Below are 17,664 nucleotides of genomic sequence, written 5' to 3'. Positions count from 1 at the left end.
CACACATATTTAAATAAAATGTAGAAAAAGTTAGGACACCACATGAAAATAATTTTTTATATATTTTTACATAAACATCTGGACATTTGATCTTCATTTAAACAATATTAAGAGATGGAGGTAATACAACTAAACATATAAAACTAAAAATAAGTGTTTTCTATCAGTTATTAAATATCATTAATAAAAATGTAATTTTTTTGTGAGAAATAAGTGAGGACCTTATGCCTCAATACCTGGTATTTCCCTCCTTGGCTGAAACAACTTCATTTAGGTGTATCTTATAATAAACTACCAGTCTCTGGCTTCAACTGGGTCTGTTTTCCCCACTCCTCCATGCTAATCTTTTTCAGCTGTGTGACGTTTCAGCTTTAGTTTTTAGACAGATGGACTCAAGCGCCCTCTGACACAAAGAATTCCTAGTGGATTCTATGTTGGAAAGCTCTCCAGACCCTACTGCAGAAAAGCAGCCCCAAACCATGACATTTCCACCTCCATGCTTTACAGCTGATATGGGTTCTTGTGCTCAAATACTGTGTGTGGTTTACACGCCAAACATGTCCTCTGTTACTGTGTCCAGATAATTCAACTTTAGATTGATTTCTCCAAACTACATTGTCCCAGATGTCTTTTACATTGTCCCAGATGTGATTTCTTTTTGTTTTTTTGTGAGAGCAAGCGTTTACTCCTTGCACACCTGCCATGAATATCCTGTGTGTGGTTTCTTTCTTAAGGTAGATGCTGTAATTTGACTTTAGCTGTGGCAAGAGTGACCTATAAATCTGGGATGATAGTAGTGATAATTTGGGGGTGTCAACTTTTTTCTCACAGGAAAACTGTATTTTTATTCATTATATTTTACAAACGATAAGTTCAAGTGGAGATCAACTGTCCATATGTTTGAACATATTAAAAAAGGACAAAGATTGGGGTGTCCTAACTGTTTGACTGTGTATTGAATACAAGGTAATTACATATATTCCATTATAAACGTCATATATTTGAGATCTGTTTATTGTAATATTAGATTTCTGTATGGGTAATGTGTAAATCTGCTCTTCTTTACGTTATCTGAGGTTTCTTAGAAAAGGGAATAAGGTATACACAGTAGATAACGATAACACCTTTAACCACTATTCAACCTACTGGTTTCAGGGTTATATTGAGATCATGTTCAATTCATGTTAAATGCTGAGTGTTTAGGTCATGTGACGTCGGGAACAGAATCCAAGAAAGAAGACGTCATGTCGACGTTGTGTGTCCGCTGGGTAGTAAAACCCTACGCTCTAACTAGCCGCCACGCACATCTGGTGCAGCCGGTTCAGGACCACGGACAGCGCTCCGCTCTGCTGGAACAGGCAGGACTTTCTAAACCGTCAGAACACAGGAGATCTCTAGGAGGAGAAGCACTGAGGCTGAATTAAAGGGTCCTGGAGCAGGACAGTGTAGAAGCAAATGTTTAGCAAATCATTAGGATGGCATTGCTAGGTGGCAGTGTTCACTGGAAGGAAGTGTAGTGCTGGGCTGCAGAGGACTGTATGTGCAGTTTCCTGCAACTCAGCCGCTGCTTATCAGTAACTGCTGCTCTCTCTAACCCTAAAACCTTCATATCAATTACAGGATCTGGAAACGTTCATAACATCTAGCAGAGGTTTCTAGTAGTTTATTCTTAGATATGAATGTAGCACGAGATCGTTACAGCAACCGTCGTAGTAACTAAAAAACACACAAAACACACAAGTGTGATTGGAGCCCCCCTCTACACCTCTCTCTCTCTCTCTCTCTCTCTCTCTCTCTCTCGCTCTACCTATCCCTCTTGCGCGTGCACCCTGCTTGCTCTCTCTCTCGCACGTTTCCTCTCTCTCACTCTACCTATCCCTCTTGCGCGTGCACTCTGCCTGCTCTCTCTCTCTTCCTCATGCGCGCGCACTCTCTGTCTCTCTCTCTCTCTCTCTCCCTCCCTCTCTCTTGCGCGCGCATTCTCTCTCTCTCTCTCTCTCTCTCTCTCTCCTTCAGCTCTAAATAATCTACCCCCCTCCTCCTCCTCCTCTGGTGTTTTTTTTCTGAGCCACTCAGGCGCGCGCTCTCCGCAGCAGTAGCAGCAGCAGCAGCGCGTGCAGGCCGCTCTACTCTTCCTCCTCCTCCTCCTCCTCCTCTCTTCTTTACTGGGGATTTTGCTTCAGGACTCCAGGCGACGCTTCTCGTGGACTTTACATCTTCGCCGTTTCGTTCGTAGGTGCACGCGCTCGCAGACTGCCAGCCTGCGCAAGAAGGAATTCCGGGCTCGAGCTCGCTCTTTCGCTCTGGACCTGCTGCATCCATCCCTCGGCAGCGCGTCAGTGCTCGCTCGCTCGCTCGCTTTCTCGCTCTCCCGGGGAAACTCTCGCGCTCTGCATCTTCGCACGGATTGAACAGGGGATCGTGTGCGCGCGGGAGAAGGAGAGAGAGAGAGCAGAGGAAAATACACACACACACACACACACACACGGGACCAGAGCAGCACCGGCGTGGCGCGCGGAGGGGGAAGCCGCACCATCTGAGAGTACCCCCTCTCCCCTCCTCTCCTTCCCCAAATCTTCATCCTCCCATTCTTCCTCTTCTTCCACTTCCTCATCAGCCTCTCGTGGAATTAAAGCGCTCGTGCTCTTCTACTTTTACCCCCCCCCCCCCCCAACCTTCCTCACCACTTCACTAGCGCGCGCCTTCGAGCACCTACTCCCGCGCCACCCTCCTCCCTTCCTCTCCCTCCCTCTCCAGACCTCTCTGCTTCTCTCAGAGCATCGCAATGCCCGCGCGCTGAGCCCCGCGCGGCTCTTCTAGCTCACCCCCCCTCCCCTGCGCGCGCACGGCGGCAGCAGCAGCAGCCTCGGCAGCAGCAGCAGCAGCTTCAGCAGCAGCAGCAGCAGCAGCGGCATGGCTCCGTCCCTGCTCCTCGCCTCGAGCTGCCTGCTCTTGGCGTCCGTGGCCACGGCCAAGGTATGCAACGACTACACCGGCCACGGCGTGGACGCGGCGTGGTCGGCCAGGGACGTGCCCATCATGGTGCTCATGCCCATGAACGAGTCCGCGCTCATGAGCAGCATCAGCCAGGGCATCGAGCCCGCGGTACAGCTCGCCATCCGCCACATCCGCGAGTCCCGCCAGTACGCCTTCTCCCTCATCACCAAGATCTACGACACCGAGGTACGTGGGAGGAGGCTCATGCCTTTAGTGTTTGTTTATGTGTCGTGTGTGTGTGTGTGTGTGTGTGTGTGTGTGTGTGTGCGTGTCCCAGTGTGCGCACATATCCAGCAAACCAGGATCGTCTTATTCAAGCCTGTACGCAATGTTGCACAACTCGTGCGCTACGTCTGGCGTTTTGAAGCCCTCAGACCACCAAAACAACCCAGATACGTTCATGGCCTTATTCAGTATTCAGCATCCCCTTCCATACATAGCCCCCTCCTACCAGGTGTTGTGCAAAAATATCGCCCCCTCCAATCCCCCTCCAACCCCACGTGCACATAGCTCGTGACACCGTCACCCACCTCCCTGCTCATTATGGACAGGTAGAGCTGATCATTGATCAGCCTGTAGCTGAGTGTAGCAGTCCACAGCAGTGGCAGTATCAGCATTCATGCAAAAGCCCCACATTTGAATGCTAATGCAAGATTCAAGGCTGTGTACATTGTGACAATACATTATGCAGCAGTTTCCATAGTGCAGTAAACACACTTGCTGCTCAGTCAGCTGGGAAAGCCATCATCATGCTATCAGGGGTCCAAGCACTTTGTTTTTAATATGATTATTAATATTGTACATGGACGATATCTGGACTGCCTGACCAAGCAAAACAGTATGTCCCTCAATCTACACCACACCCCACCCCACCCCACCCCACCACACACATACTCTTGATTCTTTATTCACGCTCCCTGTACGAAAGCCCACAGCTGAGCTTGCCTGTCTCCTCACCTGGATGTGCTTGGTTTCCTTTACACCTGAAGATGGCAGTCATTTGTTAGGGTTTCTCTCTTGCTGCGTCTGACCTGGGCTCCTTCAGCTCCTTCAAGGATACAGGAATTGGATTGTAATGGTAGCCTCGACACGTTAAGGCTCAGACTAAACGCTCAGCTCTGCTGGATGAGCTCAGGGATCTATAGAGGAATATGGATGACTTAGTTGGTTGATGGTTGACAGTTGTTCCTGGGCCCTGTCCAACACATTTGGCATGCTGTATGCTACAGTCCCTCCACTCCCTTGCCCTTGGATTACTTTTATCTGCATGTCCCAACCTCGCCTAATCATTTACTGAGCGTCTGCATTATTAACGGTTTATCGTAATTTCCCTTCTCCCCACCATCTGCTAGCAAACAAAGTAAACAACAAGCCTCATTCTGTGTTTAGAGAGGTGCAAGTGTGTCCAGTTTATGAAGGGCTCGTTTAAAGGTCTTGCTTTGTTTATGTAGGACCAAGGAAATGAGGAATCTCGGGGAAGTGTGTGCCAGAAGGGTTTATATAGGCTAATTATTGACGTAAAGCCAAGTGCAAATTACACAGGCGATAAAGAACGTGTAAAAGTTGGCTCATTAAAACAGATTGTCACTCTGACTAATTTGGACCTACAAGCTTCAAACCGAATCGTCTCCCTGTCATGGTTATTGTATGTTGCAGTAAAGGTCACAAGGTCTGATAAATTAGCACCTTCCAGCTAACTACACTGAGAGAAGCGTCCCAATATACACAATATGGCCAAATATTTGTGGACACCCCTTTTAACGAATGCATTCAACTACTTTAGGTTGCAGTTATTGCTGACATAGACGCACAAATGAACGAACACACTCACAGTTGGTCTTGTCCCTGAACAGAATTGACATGATTCCACACGTGGGCTAGAGGGGTGTAACACAATTCCAATTTTCTGGAATGATGATTTTCTGGATGATGAGGTGGGGTGGTGTTAATCCAACATCCTGGCCCCACTAATTCTCTTGTCGCTGAATGCAATGAAATCCTCACAGCAATGCTCCGAAATCTGTAACAGTAGAGACAGTTACTTCAACGAAAGCAGGATAACCCCTTTTTTATTCTCTTGATTTTAAAGAAACAATACATGATGTCCCAATGATGTCCCAATACTTTTGTCCATACAGTGTAGCTGGCTTTATTCGTGAATGCGTTGTGTCTTGCATCTTTTGCTGTGTTTTCATACAGCAAGTGATGGTTGTGCAGCATAAACTAGATTGCAGACTATTACACAGATTGCTTGAGTCAATTATTCTGCCTGGGATTTGCCCTTAATGCCTCTGTGCTCTGATGTAGGCCTTCTAATAATTTTCACCCTCCGCAGTATCTAACAAATCATCATCAGCTGGATGTGTCGAAACTTGATCACACATTTATTTATTTATTTATCTATCTCAACAGGAAGCATTATGTAATGGTGTGAGAAAGCTGTTTTTAAGGTTAAGGGTTTGGAACTAATGTTTTCATGGATGGCATGGTGATGCTGCAGGTAGTGTTTATGCTCTAGGGGCCTGGGGTTGTGAGTCCAGCCCTTGCTTTGGTCACTAACTGTGAGAAGTGAGGGCATGTCCAGAAACGTTTCCCACTGCTCCTGCCCTCCCCTTCCCTTCCCTTCCCTTCCTACTGCTCCTTTCCTACCCTGGAAGAACACAATGAACTCAAGGAGATGAAAGGAGCAGGAGGAACGGAGAGAACCAGCAGCAACTGGAGAAATGGGACAGCTGATCCTTTTCAAATATGATGTTGACTACTGACGAACTGAGTCTATCGCATTTGCTTTCAGCACACCCCTAATACTCCTACCTAATACTCCCACCTAATACTCCCGAGACAATCACAGTTGCTGCCAGCACATGTACAGCAGTTCCATCCATTTAATTGCATTAATTGTAAATGTAGAAATCATGTGCTCTCTAGGTGTGCATGCAGTGATGTCACTCCAAAATCTTCCTTGTATAGCATACTCTCGTGTATCCTCAGTTAAAAGCTTCTTCAGTGGGTATTTTAAAGGGGTTTCCTCTGGTATTTGGACAGGTAGTAGGATGGCATCACAAAATCAGTTTCCAGGTTGTGGAGGAGGATCGGTATGAAAAAGCAGTATCTTTTAGGGTCTTTGGACACACCCCTTGTGTCCAAGTGAGTTTTCTCTAAGTGCTCAGGTTTTCTCCAACCTCCCACTCTTAAAAATGCAGGTGCTTCAAATGGTTCGTTTAGCGATACCATAGAACTGCTAGAAGGCTCCAGACTCAACCAGATCTTAGACCAGATCTAGAAAAAGTGTAAAAGAAGACTGTGGTGAATGCATTGGGTTTCTGTTATGTTACATGCACTGCTCTAGGGTCTGGGCATTCCACCAATGACATACATCATTTCTTTCGAGCCTCAGCATGGTCAGAGAACATTCAGTAGGTAACTCTTTCAAACCAATGGTTTCTATTTGTCTTAATGGCAGAAAGGAGAAGCACGATGCCACCCTCACCTCTCAGTGAGAAAGCAGTCATGCAGATCTTTTACACAATCATTTCTCAGCCCAAGGAGCTCTTCATAGCTCTCAGAGAGCACGGCCCTCTTCTGCTTGTATCTTTGAGGTGATATGAGGGTATTCAGTGTGATGGTTTACGCTCAGATGTGAATTCTAACTAGGAATGGCAAAGAAATGTTAATAAAAGGAAATCATTAACGTCTGCAGTTGCAATAACAACAAGTATGAGGCCTGGTCAGGAATACAGGTGTTTTCTATTCTTATGCTCATTTCTGTTCCTGGACTGTAATTGATTTTGTAATAAGTAGGCATAACACTAGATAACCAGTCAAATCCATGAACAGTCCAAGTAACAGTAATTCCAAAATCCAGGACTGGGAACTGGATTCAAGCACCAGAACCGCACCTGTGCAGGAACCTCATGTTATCTGTTACAACACCCCCAGATATGAAAAAATCATTTAAATCTATATAAAGAAGGACGGCCTTTAGTTTCTAGATCAATACATAGATTTCTCTGTCACTTCTACTTAGACTTCACACACAACACGCACATAGACATTACAACAAAGCAGGCACTAGTAGTAGTAGTATATGCGTGTTGGGATTTAACAGGGCAGATGTAAGTAATCAGTCCCGGAGCAGAGGCTCTTTATCCCTTTATCCTCTCTCAGAGGAGCGGAAGGTTGGCAGAACCCATCCGCTCGGCTGGGCCGGGGCGCTGCCGCACCAAGCAGATCCACAGGGCTACACGCAGCACAGAGCCACTGGAGGGATCCAGAAAGGCATGCAAGAGAGAACTGGGAGTGCAACAAAGCTCCTCACTAGGCCCAGTTGAATGTATTTTGTGATGAAACACACTGTTGCACATCTGAAACAGCCGCAGCTCTTTCTCTATTACTAAGAGTATTTTTTAGTCAGTCTATACTCACAAAAATACAGGCTTCTAAATAATTATTGGACTAAAAAAGCTAAGGAGCTCATGTGAAAAGAGTCTTCACACTCACATAATCTCAGAATGCTTCCTCAAAGAATCATCCATTAAAGACTGAATACATATAATAGGAACAAAAGAGCAGTTGCTATTTTGTGCTTTTACCTCATTAAATACAGTTGCTGTCACTCAAAAACATTGTATGTCTATTCTTATTCTTCACTTTTTGGCATAATCTGAATCTTTGGGACATAATTTTGCAGTTGTTCTTTACATTGTATTCAAAATCTATGATGAATGGACCAATAGAAATGCTTCAAAGTGACTTAAATGAACTAAATATTTTTACATTGAATATTTTTTACTTCTACCTAAAGTTGGAAAGCTGAATTCCTGAGATACCATGTTTATACATGACACCAACATAGGAAAGGTCTCTCTAAAGGCATAGGTTATTATATGGAATCCATTTCTTCGATTTAGGCTGATAGCAAATTCTGGCTTGGTGGAAATGCATGCTGTTTAATGCACTGATACAAGGACCGAAAATGAGTACAAACAAATTTGCAGTAAAAATAGCATAAAAAGACTTTTGGCTTAAATAGAAGAATATGACAATCAAAGATATGAGCAGAACAGGTTTGTATATCATTCATATATAAATCATGACTTTTGTTCATTGATTTTTGTTCATGTTGGAATTCAGTAGTAAATTTAAAAGAACAGCGAGTACATTTACTAAAAGAAATGCTTTTTGTAAGTGTACCCTAAGATTCTGAAGGAACCTTCACAGAATTTAAAGACCGAAGTTTCCTAGTGCCCCGGGTCTACGCCAGAAACCTTTATTTTTAAGAATGTATGTCCAGGCCTTATGAGAAATCTGAGAGCTTGTTTTCTGCAGGATGCACTTTAACTCACATCTGCAGTGTGTCGTCCTTTAAAATTGATTATTGCGGTCGTGGAAAGCTTTACCTTGAGAAGCTGTGATTTGCCTCAGGCCACACCACCCACAGAGCGCTGGAGCTCAAGTGGTACAGTGAGGTGAATAAGAGGGGGAAGGTGTTTCAGAAAGAGTGAGAGAGGGAGAAAGAGAGCAAGATTTGAATTCTTTTATTAGCCCCTTGGAAGTACAATATGACCTACACGTTACACCTGTCACAGTTATTCAACAGCGTGTATGCAAACTGAAGTGGAGGAAAAAGGCCTTTGTCATCGTTTGCTTCATATGCTCACTGGCCCAGCTGTTTTGTATTGGTGTTGAATAGTGTTCTGTAACAATATTTCATGAATATTACGGACCTCTATGAAAATATCAACGAAGCATGAAATAGCTCTAATATCCAAGAGACGTGGTGTTATTTGCCCAGATTTTACAGTGTCGTGATTGTTCCTGGAAGAGTATAGGATAGGGCGTGCTGCCTTGAGAAAGATTTCCACAGTGAGGATTCGCAGACTCATGTATGGAATACTAATTTCCTTTTCTTATCCATAACATTTTGTGCTTGGCTCCAGCCATTGACCTCCTTAAGTCCAACACATCCCTAAAGACCTTGTGTAATGCATACGGATATATCTGGTGCTTATGCCTCGTGAGGGAACAAATGCATCTAGTCAGGTTTACACACAGCGCACAGGTACTTGTGTATTGGTCTAGGCCATAAGCATGTATTATTTTTATTCTCAAAGGACCAAGACCCCTCAGTGCAAAGTCTCCTCTCATTAACTCACAGTGAGTTAGGAGGTTTGTGAAAATCTCAGCCTCAGTAGGTTGCTTCAAGGTAAAGGATAAAGCATCCTAAGAACATAGAATGTGTAGATAATAACTTTTAAGTTCTGTCAGAGACGAACTGTGAAGGCCTAAATACTTTTCACATGCTGAATCCGTAAGGAACTGGCTGAAGGGGAGAGAAATCGGGAGCACTTGTATATCTAATGTATTTATTTGACTTACAAATGAACACAAACGCTCTGGCACTTAGGCCTTTGCTAGCGTGCTCATGGTACATCAGCCAACACCACTGGTATATAGACCAACCAAAGGTGTATTCCACCCCCTTAAGTCAACAGGTCACAGGTAGAATTCATCATCCACCGAAATAATGTTAATTTTGCCTCCCTAAACTTTTCACCATGTCAGTGATTCAACATCCCTGTGTATCAAAGATGGGAGTAAAATAAATGATATTGGGCAGATACAATCTCCCTCTGGTAGACTTTTCTTGCAACAAGCAAGTTGTAGCTTACTTCTTTTACCATGTGATGTGTCTATTGCACAAGTATACATTGTGATGGCAATGCCGAAATGATATATTGTGCAGCCCTACGCTAGATATATGATTTTATCTTTATCAAGAGCCTACTACTAAACAATTCTCAAAAAAAAAAAAAAATCCAACATCGATCTTAATGTAAACATGTGTTTCTAGAATAAAACTAAAAAAAGATTCAGAGTACCCAAACTTTTTGTTTTTGGGGAACCAAACGACAAAAGACAAATCAATAAAAGTGTATTTTACAACACTATAATTTGTTAAACAATTTTTCAGAAATAGTGTTACATTAAAATAAGAATGTTAAGGTGTTGAATAAAATAAAATATGGTCACTTTTGCAGAAATTGGTGCCTCAATTTCTGATGATTTGTACATATTTTGAGACTGTCCAAATGTCAATAAACCAATAGAAATGGTCAAAAATTACTTCCATTAAAAGTTAATACTTTTATAAACGATTATTTTTCCACTTGAAATATTGAAAAAGATTACAGATATTGAAATATTTTTAAAACAGGGTGATATGTTGTTTTTTTCACTGGGCAAGGGTGGGGGTTAGATGTATTTTAAGAGGCCATGGTGTACAACTTTTTTTATATGGATGTTCATTAAACACACTCCCAAATCTCCTGAAATGCTCTGTGGAGAACCATGTGTGTTTTTAAGAGTGTACAAGCAAATGATGAACATTTGCCTACAAAGTAATCATACTATTCTCAGTTTTCTCAGTGAAGGCCCTGAAACAAGTAACTACAAGTTGATTGCCATGGCTATTCAGTCTGACAAAGCAGGGCCCAAGTCATATTTCCATTAGACTGTTTAGGACAGTTTATGGGCACATTGCAGGCATCATGGTTTATAAGGTCAGAAAGTCAAATGTGCCCCCTGTCACCAGTGCATCCAGTACATACAGAACAAACAGCAGGAAAGAAGAAGGCTTAATTATTGGAATAAGGAGAGCTGATGGCTCAATGGGATGTTCTTTCAGTATTTTCAGTGAAGAGAATACATATAGGTGCTTATACTGATGTAGATTAATGGACTTTATGTCAGTGTTTAATAGCCCTGGTTCTGGAAGACCCTCTGACCTTCACATTTTGTTGTTTTCCACGCTTCCATCAGTCCGTTAACAAGAGCTTTCTGAGTAAAAGTGGGTGCGTTAAACCAAGAAAACACAAAAAATGAGCAGAGCACAGGTTGGTAACTTGTGATTTTCTGTTGTTTAAGAACTCACACACAATGTAAAGGATAACTGGCATTCCCAAACAAACAACAAAACATTAAGAGTTATGTTATTTTAACATGACAACAACAGTGTAATGCTACTAATAGTTAGGCATAACTGCACAGTATTCTCTTACTTAGCCCCACAATGTCCCACTGAGCCTAATGTCCCTACCTAAAAATCAGTGTTGCCTTTTCTCCTGGCTGAAGCTAATCGTTCGTTAGTGGATGTTTAGAGTGGGTTGCTAATTACTGACCTTTTGATGAATCATCACCATAGCCTTGAGTCAGGAGGCTAATGCTCTGTGGTGTTCCCCCTGACCTTGCCACCACATCATGGAAACATCCTGTGTACAGTACATGCAGGATGCTGAGCAAGAAATTTAACACAAGAATGCTTCCTGCTGTGTCCAGAGGACACCAGGGCAGTGAGGTGCCTGGGCACTGTTTTAGCGGCCTAGGCCTGCTGCTTTCTGCTGTCATTTCCTTCATTCATAGGAGAATCAGTTTACATGCTACGAAGGTCTCACAGGACAAAATATGGTTGGTTGAGTGTTTTCCATTTTATATTCGACCCTTAATTAAAGATTTGGCGAAGACCTATAAATGTCTTGGAGAAATCATTTTTGCAGTAATTTTGTGTTCTGCCGAGCCTGCAGAGATGTGCAGCCCTATCAGAGCTGAAACATCTGCTCTGAGAGGCGTATTTTAGTGCCTGATGAACAGTTTCTGATAAGAAAATATGTTCATGCTTTTATTGTGAATCTGATCTCTGCCCTGAGCATTCATTTACAGCCTTTAAAACAAGAAGCCCTGTTGTTATTCTGGTATTGATAAGATTGGAGATAAGGCTATACTATTCTGTCCCTAGTGCAAGCATTCCTCATAAATCTTACTTAATTAAGTAATAAACCCTCTGTGTTGATGCAGCTGTATTGTAGGTTTTCAAGATTAGTAATGGAGAGATAGAGACCTCTTATGCTGAAACATCATATTACAGTTATGCATATTATAAGTAATACATTAAACTACAACATGTGTGATAGCATTGTGTGATTCCTTAAAGGCACAATCATGGAATTGAAGTGCTTATCGTTGACATCAGGATATATTTAGTGATTTTCTACAACTGCTGCAATGATGTCACCCTAACCTCCATTTCTACATCCAGTCTGTGCAGCTGAATCTGAGCAGAGCAGAAACACACACACATACACACACGCACAGAGACGTGGGCATTTGACAGCAGCACACCAGTTCTCTTTAGCGTTCGCATTTGCCTCTTTGATTATCCAGCAAATGAGATGTGTGATTGTTTCAAAAGGTGCCGGACTGGAGCATCTGGCTGCCATTAACATGAAACAAACATTTGCTCAGTGATTGGTTCTGTTGCTGAGGACGAGGTGGGGGAAAGGGGGTGGCTGAGGTGTGATGGAATGCCCGGGGAAGGCGCAGGAGGTGGTTATGCACTCCGATTCCTCTTTCCTCTTGCCAAAGCGCTTCAGGGCAAATGGACACGGAGTCTGGCCTTGTCTGTTGGGCTGTGAATTGGTGAACACTGACCTCTCGGCATTCCTTGTGTTATTTGTGCAGTCGATCACCCAGCTTAAATTGTGTTCCTTTTTCAAAGGTACAGACCCCCCCCCTTCTCTGTTTGTATTAATACACTGCAAATGATGTAAAGGCAGGTGAAATCAGGTTAAATATAGTCAATAAATCTATTTGGAGGTTATAAAATTTATAGTATACACAATATAGACATATTATAGTAGTTTTGGTTCATTTTATATAGTGAACTCATCTGCACAGTTAAATCGGACCCTGGTTTGTTTTCACCCTCTGTGTGATTTGTTTGGGCAGGTGTGAATACAGTAAATGTACTCAGATGTGGACCAAAACAACCACACCCAGACCCTTGAGAGGAGGTTGTATTGGTCCGGTCCCAAATGAACTCGGCTCGTTTGTGGTGGGAATGTGATCTGACCTCGATCCGACCCAACTATTTTTTGTGCTGTGTCAGTTTGAGCTAAACGGCTCTCATAGCCAGGTGTTAACCTGGTATATTGCCCAGGTAATTACTACACTTATGAACAAATGCTGTCTCGGGCCACTCTGGTGATGCTGCTACTACACTATGTAACTTTAGAGGAGTGCAATGAGATGCCTTATGCGAGAACTATGTAATGCTTAACACCACGCGTTACACACCAACAACTATGAGTCTTCAGCTAACTATAAGAGGAAGTTAGCTTGGTATGGACATCATGGCAGAAGCTGCAAAGAGACTAAGGAAGACATGGCTGGAGGATACAAGACAGAAGCCAAGCTAGCTTTCTTCCTGTTAGACTATTAAGTAATAAAATGTTAGCTGCCATACTTATCCTGTGACGTTGGCTTGCTTGCTGTTTCGTTGTGTTAGCAAAGTTGTCGAGTCACTAGTGTTTGATTCTAAGCTAAGTCTGCCCATTTGTTTTTACAGAGGTTTAGCTGCCAGCTAGACATCTCAAGGTGATGTTAGCAAACTTGCTTGATCGCACTCTCGAACATTAGAACAGGTAGTAAGTCCTTTTGCATCGGTTGCTGTCTAGTTGTGTCAGTGGAGTCCAAGGTTAATTAAGTTGACTAGCTGTTGTTTGCATGTTGGCATTCCCCAGTATTCCTATATGCTACAGCCATGTGTTAACAGCATATTGTCTCTGGTTCAGGTTTTGTAAGCTTGGCATAACTTGGTCAACAAATGCACATGCATATAGGCTTGGGCAATTAATTGAAAATAATCGAAACTGACATTCAGAACTTTTACCCTGTATGTGTTCATGAACCGATCCCTTAAAAACATATATAACAGACAATGAATTTTGTTTGTTGTTTTTTGAGTTATGCTTAAAAAACGTTATGTTGAGTTATGCTTGTAGTGGAACTACATTGCTTGTAATGGAATTTACAACAGCCTCAGATTACACTCATTATTATTATTATTATGAACTGTTATAAGGAGAACTTTTAAAATTAGCTCCTGATTAGTGTGTAGCTTTCCTCTAGTGAGGAAGAAAAGCTTGACCTCTAGTTAGTCTTATGCCCTCAGCCTCTCTGAGCATTTTTAATTACTCTGTTTTTCTTCTCAAAGATTAAATCCAGGATTTACCCCCCAAACCCTGATGTGAACATGCTCCAATCAGGAGATCTATAGCATTATTTATCAGACAGTCACAAGGTTAATGAAAAACCCATGCGTTCTCCTGACGTTCAGTACATGCTCTCCTCATGGCCATACACAATCAAACACATTGTCCTGTAGCTCTGCAGAGTGCACTGAAATTAGAGGATTTAGAAAGGATAGGGTGTTGTCATTAGAGATTGAACAAACGCCATGTGAACACTGTCTTTCTCCAGGGGCCGGCAGAGAGTAATAAGCGGAAAGTTTGCCCTTGTCAGTCCTTTAATTACATTAAATCTTGTGTAATTCCTGGACAGAAAGGAAGGAGCTGCCGCTGCATAGATTGAGTCTGTGTGATGAACCCTTGGGACTGTGTCTTTAGAGACATAGGGCCATTGTGGTGGAAATGTCCATGGGCAGGTGCTGCCAGTAACCAACACAAAATAACTACACATGTGTGTAAGCGTGTGTGTGTGTATGTAACAACTACATTGTTGTGGACAGACTGGCTATTAAATCAGACTTTCTCTGTTCCCTCGCAATATGCTCTGATTTCCCTATTTTATTCGATTGATAGTATTTGTGTGCAGCCTGTTTATGGCACTGTGATGCAAATGTACAGACAGTTTCACATTTTGTAATGATCTGCAGTCCTATTTATGGTACAGACTGAAGTCCAGGTTACTTGATGCACCGCAAGCCACGCTGATGCACGGGTCAGGCCTTTCACGCAAAGGTGCAGAATGATGATGGTAATGGTGCTGATAATCCTCTGCATAAGGTCTCTTAATCTTCACATACAGGACCAGATTAGAACTGCCCTTATTCAAATGAGAATAACATTTAAGAGAACATGTTCCTATAAACGAAAATGCTTAAAAGGCTGAAAAGAGCCTAGTGTACCGTACATATGCTGCTGCGTCTTACTGCATATTTGCATGAGCTGTAGAGTAAGCAGCCACAGTAAGTGTGTTTTTTTCCTCATGCTTTTTAGCCTGGTCTGACTCATCATTCTCATTATTCATCAACTTTGAATTTCCTATGAAAGGTGGCACTCATGGGTTTATTGGCCAAATAATCAATGCAAGCCGACGTCCGAGTGTGTGCCAATCCTTTGCAACGTCTTTGTTTTAAAAGCTGTTTAAAAGCATTTTAACTTCACTGAAATGCTACTAAAATGTCTGCATCAAAGCCATCTCATTCTCATGGCAGGCACTGCCGGGCTGACGTCCGTGGCTCTACGCCATGATTCCACGTTCAGGACTTTCAACCATTTTCTAGGCTGCAATGTGACAATTTTTCAAAATGCTGCTGTTTAGAAAATTACAGTGACATTATTTTTTAAGATTAAAGTTATGTGTGTGGTCATATGAGGGGTGAGAAAAGCCACACTATCTGCAAGTTGTGTCAAACTGAACTAAAATATGTTGGAAACATGACAAACATGAGGAACCATATTACACGTTTCCACTGAAAACAGATGCAAATCCTTGAAAATGAAAGTTGCAATAGAGTTGGTAGTTTTATTACCAAAGATTTGCATCTATATTTAGTCATTGAGAATCAGGGCTTTTGCAGTATATTGTACACTTAGGAGCTTAAATACAGCAGCTCCTAGTCAATAGCAGGTATTTTTTACAGCAATCCCCACACTCTACATCGAGACCAAAACAGAAGTCGTTGGGATAGCGGTAATGTGATGTGTGAACATCCACTGCCACAGAATCTTGTCACTGAAACTGGGCATTTTATCACCGATCATGCAGCTAACGTGTCATGTGCTTCAACATAAGAGCAGTGAATGAGAGCCACACAGGTGCAAATATGGCTGAGCTGTTAAAGAATGTAGCATGTAGAAGAATGGCAGCAGTTCCTGTACGGTGAAATGCCTTATTTACAGAAAAACGCTGTTCTTTGCCATTTGAGTGATTGTATCCAAGAAAAATTCTGAAACTCAATAAATGGATAAATCTAGGCCCTGCTATTTTACAAAAATGCAAGCGGAAAATTGACATTCGAAAAGTCACAATCCACAGTTTGTAGTTGCGTAAAAGGAAACCAGTGGTAATCAGTCTTGGGTGTTGACCTATGTGTTCAGAACAAGTGTGAAAATGCCCTTTTTCCACACTTGTCCTGAATACAAAGACATTACAAGAAAAGGCAGATTCTCCTGACCACTAGAGGCACTATATTGCCTGTTTTTCATGTAAACTCTAAGGTGATAACATTTTTAGATCTATTCATTTATAGATCTACACAGAACTAACATTTCCTGTCTGTTGATTGAGTGTGTGGTTTATTATAATATTCAAAGTGTGTTGTGATGGCTATCCAGCCCTTAAAATGGTAGTTGCTGATGTGTTCAGAAGCAAGCTAAAATTAAATGTATGATGTAAGAAAATCTAAGGTAAGGTAAGAAGTCTAGGGGTGAAAATAAGTCTAAAAAGTAAATAAATAAATAAAGATTGTTGATTTGTAAAGTGTAAAAAATGTTTTATTTTTGACTTAAATGATGGTAAATAGATATAGTTTAGTTGCTGTCTTGTGGCGATGCGATATTTATTTAGTGGGCTTCTTCTTAAATGGACAATTTCATAGGCCGTTGAACAACAGAGCTGCAGGAGGCTGCATGTGATGGATGGCCTGGCTCATGGAGTGAATGAAGGCCAGTCTCTCTCTAATGAAGTGTTACTGCAAGGTTTCTGTCTACCTGCCCCTCTTCACCTGCTGAATGTGTACGGCTTGCTCTGTTATCTGAAAAGCTGTCTTTCTCTAAATTCCTGGGAGTGCAGTGTACTGTTCTCCTGACCTAGGTATTACTGCAGGGGAACACTGCTGGCCTGTACAATGTACAGAGTGAGGCTTCATTTGGTAAAGTATACAGTTCAGTTCAGGTCATAAGAGTTTCTCAGGCCCTATGAAGATGCTGGCTCAACACTGTTGTGTAGCATTTTTATCTGTTTTCACGCTGTGAGATGAAGACATAAAGTTTCTGCTGATTTCAGCTTCCTGGGTAGGAATGGTCCACCTTAAACAATCCTTCCAGCAGCAAGAAAGGAGAAAAAAAGAAGCTATTTCACATCCATTTCCATATAATCCAACTTTCATACAGTCTGTCTGGCCTGGGTATCATTGTGATTAGAAGTCTTCTGCATTTTTGTGAACTATGAGCTTACCTCCAACTGCTCATCCTCCTGCTTGCGAAATACTGTGCTATTTGAATTCCCCTTCTGCACATATTGATTTGATGACTAAAGATGAGGCAGTGGCATAATGCCTGCAGTTTCTTGGTTCTTGTCCAAGGGAAAAGAATACCACCAGTTCCCTCTTTTGCATCTCTAAGCTCCCAGCGCTGAGGAAAACTAATACTTGGGTGTGCATGCTTTGCATACAGTACAGCCTGTTCATAATTGGAGGATAACACCCTTATTATTGTTATAGCTGTTTAGTCCAGAACATTGGATTTGAGAGGAAACAGTGGCTGTGAGATTAAAATGCACGTCAGCTTTAATTCAATGGCATTTACATTGACAGTGTAATGTATGAAACCACATAGGAAGCACATTCTTGGTTACACACTATATGGA

General features: G+C 42.3%; 1 protein-coding gene across 1 annotated transcript in view; it reads left to right on the top strand.

The window, feature by feature from the left end:
- Positions 1-2,094: 2,094 nt before the first annotated feature.
- Positions 2,095-17,664, top strand: part of gabbr2 (gamma-aminobutyric acid (GABA) B receptor, 2) — a 255,610-nt gene continuing 240,040 nt past the window's right edge. The window contains exon 1 of the mRNA XM_072676076.1: positions 2,095-3,183. Within this exon, the coding sequence (XP_072532177.1) occupies positions 2,914-3,183 (270 nt within the window). The 5' untranslated portion in view covers positions 2,095-2,913. The remainder of the gene's footprint in view (positions 3,184-17,664) is intronic.

Source organism: Salminus brasiliensis, chromosome 3 (assembly GCF_030463535.1).
Source record: "Salminus brasiliensis chromosome 3, fSalBra1.hap2, whole genome shotgun sequence".
NCBI lineage: Eukaryota > Metazoa > Chordata > Actinopteri > Characiformes > Bryconidae > Salminus > Salminus brasiliensis.
Note: the sequence above shows the minus strand (reverse complement) of the source record. Positions and strands in the feature narration are given on the sequence as shown.